At 35.3% G+C, this 15,225-nt stretch overlaps 1 protein-coding gene across 5 annotated transcripts in view; it reads left to right on the top strand.

Annotated features, from left to right (window-relative positions):
* The window catches only part of LOC106875473 (tubby-related protein 4), a 682,417-nt gene that overhangs the window by 600,513 nt on the left and 66,679 nt on the right, over window positions 1-15,225 (top strand). For all 5 annotated transcript variants that reach the window (XM_052966219.1, XM_014923631.2, XM_014923630.2 and 2 more), the window contains 2 exons: window positions 5,509-5,746; window positions 12,131-13,302. In XM_052966219.1, coding sequence (XP_052822179.1) covers window positions 5,509-5,746; window positions 12,131-13,302 — 1,410 coding nt within the window. The remainder of the gene's footprint in view (window positions 1-5,508; window positions 5,747-12,130; window positions 13,303-15,225) is intronic.

The following is a 15,225-nucleotide window of genomic DNA, read 5'->3' as shown; positions in this document are numbered from 1 at the left end:
ATATATATATATATATATATATATATATATATATATACTTATAACTTTTTAAATAATACAATGAAAAGAATTGAACTTGTTTCCATGACTGCAAACACCAAATTGGATGAAATTTAGATGGAATCTCTATTTGAGTTTCTTTGTATTCTTTGCATAGAATTATGTCACAGATGAGGTCATTCTGTCAGACTACTAAAGCCTCACATGCTTCAACTGAATGAGAAGCCAACAGGATTACAGCACTATGGTTATGTTCTTCTTTCAGTGTGACAGAATTAGTAATGTACTAGAGAAAATGCTTTGTCATGTTAGCTACATTTCCTTATATTGTAAGTTCAAATACTGCTGAGGTTGACTTTGCCTTTCATCATTCAGGAGTTTGTAAGATAGCACGCAAGTACTGAGATTAATATAATCAACAACATTCCTTCCACTAAAAATGTGTGACCCTGTGTCAAAGTTAGTCATCATCATCATCATCATCATCATCCAGTCAGTCAGTGAGCTGGCAGAATCATTAGCAAACTGGACTGAATGCTTAGTGGCATTATGTCTATCTTTTCTTTCTAAGTTCAAATTCTACCAAAGTTGTCTTTGGATTGGTAAAATAAATACCAATCAGGAACTGGGGTCAATATAATCAACTAGCCCCCTCCCCTAAAGCTTCAGGCCTTGTGCCTAAATCAGAATGGATTATTATTCCAAAGCTGTCACAAGCTAATTTGATTAGTAGGGACATTGTCTTTAGACTTGGTGATAACAAGTTGCTTCAAATATAAGAATCTTTCTTAAGATTCTTGCAGGGTATAGCATTGTACTTCTCTGCAGGTCAAGAATGCAAGTTTCAATTCTAATATCTTTCAGACTCTTAGATATTAGTTTGGATGTTGTGGCAAAAGCACCAATTACAGCAGGAATAACTGTTGGTTTAGTTTTCCACAATATCTTTATCTCACTGGCTAGGTCTCAATTTTTTTCAGTTTCTTTGGTATCCACTCTCATCATATTGTATTGCAAAGTCTCTGATCTTACACTGCTTATTTCTTTTGTTCTCTATAATCATATCTAGTCTTTAATAGTAAGTTCAATTTTTATGGAGAAGTCCCATAAAAATCCTGTAATTCTTATTTTCTGTCATAGCCTCTGGTTTATGTTCACATCACTTTTCTATTATTTTGAAGCCACACACTTTGCTGATATCTCAGTGCTGTCATGTTTGTGCTTATATTCTTTTGTGCTAGCTTATTGCACTCACTCAAGAGATGATTAGTATTTTAATCTCTTTTCCTGCAGATTCTACATTTGCTCTCTGAATTTTGTTGATCTTTGTGTTTATGAGATTCATCATAACGACTTGTTCCTGAGTTACTATAATTAGTATTTCGCTTTCTTGTTTCAAGTTTTCATCCATCAGCCATGGCTAGTATTGTTTACTTCCAGCATCCCCAGTTTGTTGTATGAATTGGCCATGTATTTCAATTTCTTTCCATCTGTGTGCTCTGTTCATCCTTCCATTCTTGAATTTTTGTAGTGTTTCAGTAACGTTTTGGACAGTTCTAACCACTGATATTATTCTTTCTTCACTACACACAACATAATTTTTCAACCCCAGTATCACAGTACTAACACTGTCTTCTATATTTTGCAATCTTCTGCCTCCATCCAGCCTTGTTAAGTAGATGGTCTGCATTGTGCCTTGTGTACAGCTTCCTAGTTCCTCTAATATTTTTATTGCATGTTTTCATTGCCCCATTGAGGACACATAGGTCTTGGGTTTGAGCTATGTAAATCTTTCATCATACCCAAGGTACCTCTTTTACAGGGAACACTTCTACTTTGACTCATCACACTTTGGTTATCTCTATTTTTAGATCTTTCATGGTTGGATAATTTAGGCATTTCTTTAAGAAATACATTTTGGTCTCTTAGAACTGATACTTCAATTAGGTCCTCAACAGCAACATTCCTTTTATTACTTTTTCCCCAACTCTAACTTTCTTAGTTTTTTGCCATTTTATTATCTTTTTCAAACACCACATTTCCCTTTTTTATTTCATTCATTATTTTCATACCTAGCCAAAGATAAACCTCTGTACCTGGCTTTTGTTGACATGGAGAAAGCCTTTGACAGGGTCCCCTGATCCCTTATCTAGTGGTCAATGAGGAAACTAGGGATAGATGAATGGTTAGTGAGAGCTGCTCAAGTCTTGTCATGTACAGGGATGCTGTCAGTAAGGTGAGGGTTGGCAACGAGTACAGTGAAGAATTCTGAGTAGGGATAGGGGTCCACAAAGGATCAGTCTTCAGCCCCCTCTTATTTATCATAGTCCTCCAGGCAATAACACAGGAATTCAAGACAGGATGCCCCTGGGAGTTCCTCTATGCTGATGACATTGCTCTTATAGCTGAGTCACTATCAGAACTGGAGGAGAAATTTCAGATGTGGAAGCAAGGATTAGAACCGAAGGGCCTTAGAGTCAACCTAGCTAAAACCAAAGTCTTAATAAGTAGGAATGCAGACAAACCACAAATCCCTTCAGGTAGATGGCCCTGCTTGATCTGTAGAAAAGGCATAGGTAGAAACTCCATAAGATGTACCCAGTGTAAGATATGGACTCATAAGAGGTGCAGCAATATCAAAGGAAGGCTAACTGGGAAGATAGGTTTTGTATGTAGCAGATGCTCAGGTGCTATAAGCACAGAAAATGTGCAGAGAACAGTTTTTGTCACATTTCAGGGAGAAAAACTAGAAGTAGTTGATGGCTTCTGTTACCTAGGTGATCAAGTCAGTAGCTGGGGTGGATGCTCTGAAAGTGTAGCTGCTAGAATAAGAATGGGCAAAGTTCAGAGAGCCCCTACCTCTGCTGATGACAAAGGGCCTCTCGCTCAGAGTAAAAGGTAGACTGTATGACGCATGTGTGTGAACAGCAATGCTATATGGTAGTGAAACATGGGTCATGACTGCTGAGGACATGCGTAAGCATACAAGGAATGAAGCCAGTATGTTTCGCTGGATGTGTAATGTCAGTGTACATACACGACAGAGTGTAAGCACCCAGAGAGAAAAGTTGCATTTAAGAAGCATCAGATGTAGTGTGCAAGAGAGACGACTGCGCTGGTATGGTTATGTGTTGCACATGAATGAGGACAGCTGTGTGAAAAAGTGTTACACCCTAGCAGTTGAGGGAACCTGTGGAAGAGGTACACCCAAGAAATCTGGGATGAGGTGGTGAAGCACAACCTTTGAACATTGGGCCTTACTGAGGCAATGACTAGTGACTGGGACCTTTGGAGATATGCTGTGCTTCAGAAGACCTGACAAGCCAAGTGAGACCATAGCCCATGGCCTATGCCGGTGGGTGTAACCAGCCCATTTATGAATACCCCTCATTTACTGGACAATAAACCTTGCTTGTGAAGACCTGTTGAGGCAAGTGAAATCAAAATCAAAATTGCTGACGTGGCAGATGACAGTACCGCCTGATTGGCACTCGTGCCAGTGGAACGTTAAAAGCATATCCAAGCATGATCGTTGCCAGGACCATGGATTGGCTCCCATGCTCGTGACACATGAAAAGCACCATTTGAGCATGATCGTTGCCAGTGTCGCCTTACTGGCACATGTGCCGGTGGCACGTGAAAAACAATATTCGAGCATGGTTATTGCCAGTGCCACCGGACTGGCTCCCGTCCAGGTAGCACATAAAAACAACTTTTGAGCGTGGTTGTTGCCAGAACTGCCTGACTGGCCTCATGCCGGTGGCATGTAAAAAGCACCCACTACACTCTTGGAGTGGTTGATGTTAGGAAGAGCATCCAGCTGTAGAAACTTTGCCAGATCGGATTGAGCTTGGTGCAGCCTCTGGCTTGCCAGTCCTTAGTCAAACCGTCCAACCCATGCCCGCATGGAAAGCGGACATTAAACGATGATGATGATTTTCATTCTCCTATTATTGTGTCATGCAAAGAGGAATAAATTATTTATGTCTATCAACATTTATGCCTTATGTAATGGCCTTTTCCTGTATAACCATAACAGATGTTTTACAAATTTTTATTCAGTAATCATGTAAAATTACATTGATGTCTGATGAATGTGTAATTGAACAGGGAATGTGAAGTAATTAAAGTATAATGAATAGTTTGTTTAACATGTGTATGTATTTATATATGCATACACACACACACATATATATATAGAGAGAGAGTGAGATACCAGGGTAAGAACATAAATGTGAAACAAGATGGGGGAAAAAATAGTGCTCAAATTTCAGAGGTAGAGTAATATGCTTTATTATTAAAGCCATAGAAACATCACAAAAAAAACAGCTACTCAGAGTTTCACATTTCCGTTCTGGATCACATCTGCCTGACAAGCGGGAAAGTGAAACTCTGAGTAGCAGCTTTTTGTGCTACTCAGAGTTTCACATTCCCATTTATTAGGCAGATATGATTCAGAATCTGGATCATATCTGCCTGACAAACAGGAACATGAAACTCTGAGTAGAAGTTCTTTTGTGATATTTTTGTGATGTTTTTGCAGCTTTAATAATAAAGTATACATCTCCATATATATATCTAGAGTGAGAGAGAGATAGACAGACAGACAGACAGATAGATACACACACACATACTTATCAAAACAAAGAGGGATTAATAAGGAATAGTAATCCAGGCAAACTACTTCTTAATCTCTCTGCAGATAAAATTCACCAGGTTAACAAAAAAAGTCTTGTGATCTGTATTGTACTCCGGGTAATCTGAGGTTGAAAGCCAAAGTCAAAGTCCATCACCAGTCAAATTTGTAAATCTGTGGTTGCATTACCCAGTTAAGATAGTATGTTTTTACAGAGTGATACATAAAGAAAGCAGAAATAAATAAATGTATAAAGTAACCCATTATTTCTATTTCACACACACACACACACAAACACACACACACACACACACACACACACAAACACACACACACACACAAGTGTGTGTGTGCGCACATGCTACTTGCAAACATATATTAATCCTCTGACACAAGCTCATGGAAGAGCCTTTGTGCAGTCTCTCAAATTGCTACAAATAGCAAGCAAATCTACTTCAAATTGCATCTTCCAGTCTCACAAAAAGAAAAAAACACACTGGCTAATGTTTTCATAAATACACAGTTTCTTAAAAAGGAAAAAACAAAAACATAGTCATGGCTTGAATGCCTTTGAACTGCTCCATGGGAGTTGACAACTGAACAACTGCAACACTTACATTTGTTTTCAGTGTTAATTTTTTATGGTTTAATTAAAAAAAAAAAACAAAAGAATATCTGAATTTTACTAAATTTTGGTTTCAGTGAAATGGAACTTAGCCCAGCTTGTATTCCTAGGCTGTTTTAAAATGTTTTATGATATATGCGTATCTTCTATATTCAGTTAATTTCTATTAGTTTGAGACTAATCTGTATATGAATGCATTAATAATCTTCTTTCATGACAAGTTTTGATTCTTTTGTTATTTTTCCAGAATAACCGCCTTGTACAGGTTTCATCAAATATCTGGGGTACAAAATTTGGAATTTTGGGTGTGGCCCACTCATTGCCTGAAGACTTGGGTCAAGTGCTCTATAAAACCAGTTTACTACATCTTCAACCAAGACAAATGACTGTGACGGTGACAGAGCTTCTTGGAGATACACAAGCTTTATCACGCGACCCTAACTTCACTCCTGCTGGGTGTGGTGAGGAAGATGAAGATGGACCCTGTGAGTTATAGTTTTAATTTTTCACCTTTTGTTCATGACCCTAGAGAAAAGTTTAATGACTTTAACATTGTTATGTACTAACTTGTTAAACATGGCAAATTTTATATTATTTATTCTGCTTGGAAATTTAAACCAAGACTTGTAGAAGCCAGTTTACTTCATTATTGACTGAAATGTTATGGTAATATCTTGTCACTAATTACCTAGTAACATATGCAACATCAATTTCTTTTTTTTTTTCTGCTGAAGGAAATTTTTTTTATGATTGATTATATAAATAATTATGGTTCTGTATTTCCTGGTAACCTGTCTCTACTTCATTGGACAATCTCAAATTTTGTGGCCGTCAGTCTGTTGAAAATCACCTATTATTGTATACTGTTGTCTTCACAGCTAAATCTAGGCTCCAGCCATTTTTCTTGCCATTTGTTGCATCATCTTTCCTGCTATTCAACCAATTGTTGCATTGACAACTTATCTATAGTATAAGATTCCTGGGATATGCTTCCAGTTGTATTGTTTCAAACTATCAAGCATATATATATATGTACATGCAAACACATACATGTGTGTGTGTATATATATATATATATATATATATATATATATATATGCATATATGCATGTGCATACATACACACATACATGCGCATGCACACAAGTAAAATCACAAAACAGATGTAGCTATTGTTGTGAACAATTCTTCTTGCATGAGTTGAATACAAGTCTGAATTTAGCTATTGCTAACATGGTATTTTTCAATCAGAATAATAAGCTTAATGCTAATACTGCTACCTTCGTAGCACTAGAGTTATGAGGTTATATTTGACTGTAGTGTACACATAATATTATACATGTGATAAAATTACAACCATGGCATCCCATATAAGCAGAAGAACAAGACAAATAAAACTAATATTATGTCTATATCTAGTTTACTGTTGCTGATTCAGTTTGAACAGACAGCTAATCTATTTGTAAAAAATTAATGACAACAACTAAACACATTCTACATAGATATATTAATAAATTTTGCTTCCTTTTTCACATTAACTATGGCTCTACCTTTTTCAAACTACCTATCTCTCACTCTTCTTCTCTTTAACTGTTATACTCAGTATCAGCTACTATAACTTTCTATTTCTCATTAGCCATCTCTCTCATTCTTTTGTGTGGTTTGCTTCTTACCCACCTTTCCATTCACTAACTACTTCTCTAGTTTGTGCTTCTTCATTTTTCCCTCTCTCACTTTAGTTATATACATGCTTCTTACTGCTTCATCTCTCCTTCAGTCTCTTTTGCAAGTTATTATCTTTTCTTTTTTTGTTTTTCTCTTTTTTTCATATACATATTCTCAAACAGAGGCAAAACTGATTTCATAATATTGCAAATGATAACATTTAAAATCTCTTCCAGTAATATAATCCTGGATTACTTCTTCCAATATCATTGCTTAAATATACATTTTCATCATCTCAATAGAATAACAGTATCAATTCTTTTACTGTTCAAGGATATATCTCTTCAAAAATATTAGATTACTTGTTAAAAATACAGTTAACCAGAAAGGAATCTATAAATGAATAACAATTTTAGAATCAAATTAAATTTGAATTTATTTAGTAGAACTGTATGTAAATTAAATGTATTAATTTTTGTATGGAGAAATGAAGCAAATGGAAAAAAACAAGAAAATATTACAAGTAATCAAGAAAAATTATCAAATATAATAGCTTCCAAAAACAATGATAATATTCATCTAACAAAGTTTATAATCCTTTAAAGAATATTCAACTTTGATATCATGAAATTGTTTCAAATTTATTCAGTCATAAAATCTTTATCCTTTCTCAAAATTGATTATTGATTTTGATATTTTGTTCTTTGAATTCAAGATTAGACTCAAAAGCTTCATATTGCTTTGGTTCTGTAAACTTTGGGTAAAAAATATTTGTTACAAAAGCTTAGTCATTTATATGATAGAATCTTTTGAATTCTTCTTTGATCATCATCAGCAGTGAAACAAACAATAATTCTCTTATGTTATCTGCTGCTTTATAAACTGGTTTGAAAATGTCAGTATTGTTATGAAGAAAATAATGTCTTTGAATCGGTAAGGTTTTCATACTGTTTACCAAAAAGAGAAGCTAGTTTTAGTTCAGAAGATATTTTCTTTAGCTCTTTGTACTTATAGAATGTTGCTTCAAAGTATCATAAAATAAGATGACTAAGAAAGAAAAAAAAAACGCTTGTTGCTTGTAGAGATCAAGCATGCAGGAACATTATTATCTGAATGATACATATAACTTTCAACTCTTTGCCTGATAGTGCTTCTTGAAATCTGTATTTATTTGCATATCCAGACATTTTATTAAATGGCTTCTAGTAACAAACAAAATAAAAATCCCCCACAAGATAAAAGTTGGACATTTATTATATAACCATATTCAACTAAAAAATCATCATCACCACTTCACAGAGTGTACTAGGTGCATTTTACCATGACACTAACTCTGAAGAGGTTATAATGCCTTTGGCAAGACTAAATTATGTTGCCTCTGTTCATTTGCCATCCACTTTAGTGTGCTGGGTATGTTTTATGATCCTGCATTAAAAAGGTTGTCTTGCTTTTTTTTTGTAAGACTAAAATGTTGTTTACATTTTGTCTTCACTGTTCATTCAAGTTGAGTAAGTCCAAGAGGGTGGATAGCAGAGTGATGATTGAGAACTTTGGCAAGAGAATAAAAGAAGAGAGTGTGGGTGTGAGCAATTTAGAGAAACACAGGAATAAGAATGACAGAATAGTAGGAGAGGGAGTAATGGAAGGGAGAGTATGATAGGCAGCTACATGTTGATTTTTGGTAAAGAGATTGAATAAAAAAAAAGCACTATGAAAAAATATCATTATGAACAACATTATGAGAAAAGAGGGAGTGATAGGGTGAGAAAAGGTAGTGAAGAAGGGGAGAAATGGAAGTGATATGTGTCAATAAACAGTGATAGAAGGAAGAAATATAAAAAGGAGTGAAGAATTAGAGGATGAAAATATAAATGGCTGATAGTAAGAGAAAATGGAATGATGGATAGCAATAAAGACAGGTAATTGTACAAGAGAGGTGGGAGTGACAGTGAACCTTGGCATGTAGAAAAGAGGATGTTCACTAGCAGTGAAGAACACTGATGGCTGGGGGTTCTGCATATGAACAGATCTGATGCTATCCTTTATTACAGATGCTGTGATGATAGAACAAAGATAGAGTGATAAAAAGTGGTTGTAGAGTCAGGTATAAATCCAGTGGTGCCCCTAATTACTTAAGTAACATAGAAGAGTGAAGAAGTAAGTGGGTGAGTGGAAAATGAGAGAGTAATCACGGTGGAGTGGCATCTAAACCACAATGTCTATTTTGCCATAATAGCAAGTGTGCAGATTTCCTATTACAGTCCTTTATCTTTGGTGTGATTTATCATCTTGAGATCTGCTGTTGCCACTTTGTTCCATGTATTCCTAGATCTCCCTCTCCCACAGCTGCAACATTACAGCACTTCTTTATACAACTGATATCCCTCATTTGTGTTACTTGTCCATACCAGCACTGTCTTCTCTTTTCACACTACATATGATTTCAGAGAAATCATGCTTTTCTCTCACTTCATTTGTGCTCCACCTTTTAAAAAAACTGATATACACATTCAGCAGAACATGCTTACTTCATATTTTTGCAAATCTTCCGTATTCAAGGTATTCTCTTCTCTGTAACTACTTCGTATACAAGCATCATACAATCTGTCTTTCACTCTGAGAGAGAAACCTTTTTTTTTTTTACCAGCAAAGGTAATAGTTCCGTAACTTTTTCCACTCTGTTCTTACTCAAGCTTCTATGGTTTCAGAATACCCATCTTCACTTCTAATTTGGCCACCTAAGTAATAAAAGCAGTCAGCTACTTCTGGGGAATCTTCCGAGCATTTCATGTGTAATCTTCGGCCACCTGTTTCTATCACATACAAAGACTGCCTTTTCCACCAGCCTGTTATCACTACATTTCTTGTGCTTCCATACTTAACACTAGGTACATCAAATAGAATTGCTGCATACTTCTTTTCTGCATACTAAGCATAGCCTTTCCTTGATGAAAGGAAGATCCTAACTTTTTTCCAACCTGCTAATACTTTGGTCTATGTTAAGTTTATTTTGAGGTTCCTCAATTCTAGATTTTGTTTCCATATCTGGAATTTCTTCTCTAAATCTTCCACAGATTCATCTATAAGAACTAGTTCAACTGCATACAGGAGTTCCCATAGACAGCTAGTCTTGAACTCCTCTGCAAAAGCAGTTATAAAAGACTATAAGTTGTTCTATTTAACATTGAAACATTTTGTTAAAAATAAATATTTTTAAAAGAAGTTTTTGAAGATTTTTATATATTCAATTTTTAAAGAATTTTACACCTGAAATTATCATGAAGATGATGATGATTGAAAAGCACAGCTGTCACTTTCATGCAAGTGTAACCTTATAGCATGTACCATGCTTTCATGAATTGTTTTAGGTGCCTATGTAGCCATGAGTAAGCATGGACTCTCTCTTAGCTCTCCCTGTGGAAAATAAAAAATGTGACGGCTGGAGGAGAGAGAGAGAACTGCACTACCAGACAGCTGGTGCTCATTTTCGGCTGAGTACAGTGGAGTAACATAAAATGATGTGCCTTACTCAAAGACACAAAGTGCTGCTTGAAATTGAACCCATGACATTTTAATCATAAGCAAGGTAGAAACATATCATTAATCTTGTGTATCACTATGTGAATTTTCCATACTGCGTTAAAGTCAACACTTCATTTTTATTGAAATCCTTTAAATTCATTAATATTACATGAATCGGAAGCTTAGTTCTTATCCATAACAATATATTGTTGGTTAACAAAAAATAAAGCAAAGGTCAAATGATCAGAAACACAAATTTTAAGCAGTTTTATCTCATATTCCCCAACACACAACTCAGAATAACACTCAGAGTGTATTAACAGAAAGCTGAATAAAATATTTTGATTTCTGAGAATAACCTAATCCATTTTCAGCCAGTGTTATGAGACAGTGAATGGTGTTAGATTGAGGTAAACATTTATAAATACTGAGTAACTTATCGATTTGAGTTAACATCAGTTAATGAACACTTATCTGAAAGGACTATTTTTATTAGAAAACATTGATCAACAAGTCTTACTGCTATCTGTATGATACTTTCCAAATAAATTCCAGAGTTCTATCTTAAAGTGTTGCCTTACAGAATATAATTTTACAGGCTAAATGTATTTCTGCTCTTTTTCATGGATATCTTAATCTATTAAAAAAGTAAGACACTCAACATATATTACAGCATACATAACTGTTTATTGAATAGTGGATAAGGAACTAGAAGATTTGAAAAAATACAAATCTAATCTGAATGAGTTTGAACGTGAACTATCTTAGTGGTGTAACATTTGTGTTCTGTGTTTTAATTATGTCTTAGCTGTGTGGACATATCTGCAGTGTGTCTTGGTAATGTAAACATACACTCATTATAAACATGCCTGCTGTATTTTAGCTGTGTAATCATGGTTGTAGTATGTTCTAGTAGTATAAATATGTCTAATGTATCATAGCATTATGAAAGTGTTATGCCTTAGCAGTGTAAACCTTTGTGCAGCATGTCTCAGTACTGTAAACATGTGTGTAATTTTCCTTGGCACTGTTGATATGTCTGTAGTGTATCTAAACAATGCAAAGATGTCTGAAGTGGATTTTTTTGTGGTGGTGGTGGTGGGGTCAGTGTAATCATGTCTATAGTATGTCTTGACAGTGTAAACACATTTAATGTGCCTTAGCAATGGAGACAGCCTGCAGTGTATCTCAGTAAACATTTTAGAAGTGTGTCCCAGAGGTATAAAGAAATGGTTAAGAAATTTGCTTTATAATTATGTCATCCTGGATTTGATTTCACTGTGTGGCATTTTGAGCTAATGTCTTTTATGATAGCCTTAGATAGACCAAGTGATATTGGGCAAAAAGGAACTGTTTGAAAGCTCATTGGATGAAGTGTATCTGTACTTCAAAGTAGTAGCTTTTTCATAATCTGTTATATTGATTCTTAGAATTAAAGACACACGTGTCTGTGAAATACTCAATTTACATATGAAGATCCATTTACATCATGTCTTAGCAGTCCAATATACCTGTAATGTGTCTTTGTAGTGTTACTATGCATATAGTGTGCTAAAAACGAAATGTATAAAAATTCTCAGAATACAATATATCTGAATCTAAGATAATTTTCTGCTTTCTTAAGTTAAGAGTTATTTTTTAAGTAATTTTAACATTTGTTTTTTGTTTTTTTTTTGTTTTAGGGCTTGAAATTGTCAGTGTTGTTGGTGGAGCCACAGTACCAGATGTTAGCATCATTCCAGAATCTTCTATTGATCCTAACTCAAGGATAGCTGCACACTATCCAATGGAACCATTTGGAACAAATTCTATAGGTAATCATATTGAATCTCCAATTATTATTGACCGGGAAAGCTTAGCAGCAAAATCTTCTGAAGGACCAAATTTCACAGGTTTTCCTGCCAATAAAACCAACCAACTCCAACCTGCTAAAATTTCTCAGGTGAGCATGAATCCACGTGATATACACTTTGAGACAGCAAATAACTGTATAGTGAACTCTAACAGCAGTGATGGGGTAATATCAAAAGATGGTTATCAATGTTTAGGAGCAAGACCAAAAGTTCCTACTAATGCAAACCCACCTAAAATTACACTGGATACAGGGCAACAGAGCCTTGTACTCAGTGAAAGTTCTAAACAACCAAAAACTGAATTAGAAGAAATTTTACGAACTGACATGTCTGATGATATGCCACGCTGGGCTGATCCAGCACGTCAGAGTCTTAGGTACATTGATGATGAGGGTGGTGATAACTCTGAGCTGCCATTAGAAGCAAACACTATTCAGGACTGTAGCCAATTAGTCCCTGTTACTGCCAGAGAAAACCAACCTCGTTTGTATTTTGCTCATCAGGACTCCCTCCCAGACAGTGACACTTTAGAAAAACCATCCCCGTTTGCTCATTATTACCGAACAAGCATAGACTCAACTACTACTGAAGATGATAGTGCATCAGAAAGTACATGCAGCCCCCATCATTCCCCAATCAAAAGAACTCTTAAAAAGCATGGTTCAGTTGATACAGGAATCAATATTTTATCAGATTCAGTAAAAGAATCAACTCTAAATCGAGGAATATCAAGCCAAGAAATCAAACAGAGCGCTTCTCTGCCTTCATCACCTGTTCGTCGAAGTCCAAAGATGGACACACCTACACGAAGACTAAGAGAGGAAGTGTTACGTGGTAAAAGCAAACATTATAGCCCAGTTTTAGGCAAAAAACAGCATCGTTACTTGAGGCTATTAGACAGCTCTGAAGAAGATCTGTCCTGCAGTGCTGATGAAAATGCAAAAGTCATTCACAGTTTCAAAGATCTAGAATCATTCCAAAAAGCACAACTTCGGCAAAAGGTAAACCCATACTTTTATTTAAATACATTTAATTGTAGTTTAAGTTTTTTGTTTTAAATTTCATGTGCATTTATTTGACTTTTTTTTTAAATTTGTAGCAGTATTTTCCTTCATGCTGAAGTTGACTTCTGTTGTATCATAATATAAACAGCTTTGAATAATATGCATCTATTGAGCATGTCTGCAAACAATTTGTTGACAGACAATTCCCATACAGTCTCAGACTCAATATGTAGGCCTATATCAAGTGCCTGGAGGAGGTTGTGCTACCCTGAGTCAAGAGGGTGGCTGCTGGAACACCCTATGTCTGGCAACAGGACTCTGCACCATACCACACAATTGTCCTGTCTATATTTTGTCTGCTGGCCAACTGTCTGCTGATGAATTGTCTGTCTACCTATTGAGCACCATCTCATCCTTTTTTGTACACTGAAGTAAGTTTATATTTTTTTACTGACTTCAGTCATTGGAGTGTAACTTTTCTGGAGCAATACCTTCGAAAGTGCAGTTAATCATATCAACTGCATACATCTTTTACTGATTGCTACTTATTTTATCAACTACCTAAAGGAAAGGCAAACTGGACTTGGATGGGATTTGAACTCTGAAAAATAAAGTAACATGACCAAATACCATAAGGTGTTTTGTCCTACATTCTACCAATTTTGTCATCCATCCACCATATACTTGGGTTTGTATGTAGAACTATTGTCAGATAAAATAAAACAGTAAGCAGTGTACTTAAGAAACACAGGTAAAGTTAACTGTCTAATCAATGTATTCTCCTCCGGTAATGGTTTGTCTAAGAAATGAAGACAAGTAACACAGTTATTTTTATTGCAGGTTTTTCAGGTGTCTTCCTGACTTCAGTCTCTTGTATTAAATTGAAACATACCATGATAAATTCCACCAATTATAATACACATAAAAGGACTGACTTTATTCTTATAAACTGGTTGAGAATTAATGCTTTGACTACACACCTAGTGAATTTACAAATGCATGTCTTTTAAATGCATTTATGTAGGAACCAGGTTTTAAAATTTTAAATATTATTGCTCCATTTGAATATTATGATTGTTGTTCTTCATATTCTATCTATCTTATACAACTGTAAGTTAAGAGATTCAATAACTCTAAGGTTAAATAAAATTCTGGATTGCTTACTGTCTACATGGTCTTAAGCTCAAATCTAGTTATCGCTATTTGAACACCTAAGCAGCAGTTCAAAATTTACTTCAGCTATTTTGCTTTGTTCATACTCAAGGCAATTAACTCTGACTTCTTTTTCTTATTCCACTCATATTGTTGACAGCATAATAGATATCTTGCTGTTAAAAAAAAATTCCTCTATCACAAAAGTTATTGATCTATATAAGGGTGAAAAAATTAACGTAAAACAATTTTTTAAGTGACGTAAATGAAATGGAAATCCATCAACTGTTGATTTGACCTTTATGGAACTTATATTAAAATAGCATCCTGTTGCATTGAGCAAACTCATGAAGAGATTTCTCAGTTATATGGTAGCCTAGTTGTGTGCACTGGTGAGCTATAATATGAAGCTCACTGGTTATAAACTGCTGCTAAGCCATTCAAGAACAACTGTTTTCAACATATTACTCGTATGTACCATCAATTCTTTTTCCAGCAGGACAGTGTTCAAACATTTATTCACATATGTATATATGTACGTATGCATGTGTGTGTGTGTGTATATAGGTTCAGGTATAGCTGTGCAGTTGAGAAGCTTGTTTCCCAACTAGGTCGTGTTGGGTTCAGCCCTACCTTGGGTAAGATCTTCTAATATAGCCCTGGGCCAACCAAAGCTTTGTGACTGGATTTATCAACCAGAAATTGAAAGAAGCCCTAGATATATACACATGCACACACACACACACACACACACACACACACACATAT

The sequence above is a fragment of the Octopus bimaculoides genome, chromosome 3 (assembly GCF_001194135.2).
Source record: "Octopus bimaculoides isolate UCB-OBI-ISO-001 chromosome 3, ASM119413v2, whole genome shotgun sequence".
NCBI lineage: Eukaryota > Metazoa > Mollusca > Cephalopoda > Octopoda > Octopodidae > Octopus > Octopus bimaculoides.
The sequence above is the reverse complement of the archived record's forward strand: the minus strand, read 5'-3'. Positions and strand labels throughout refer to the sequence as shown.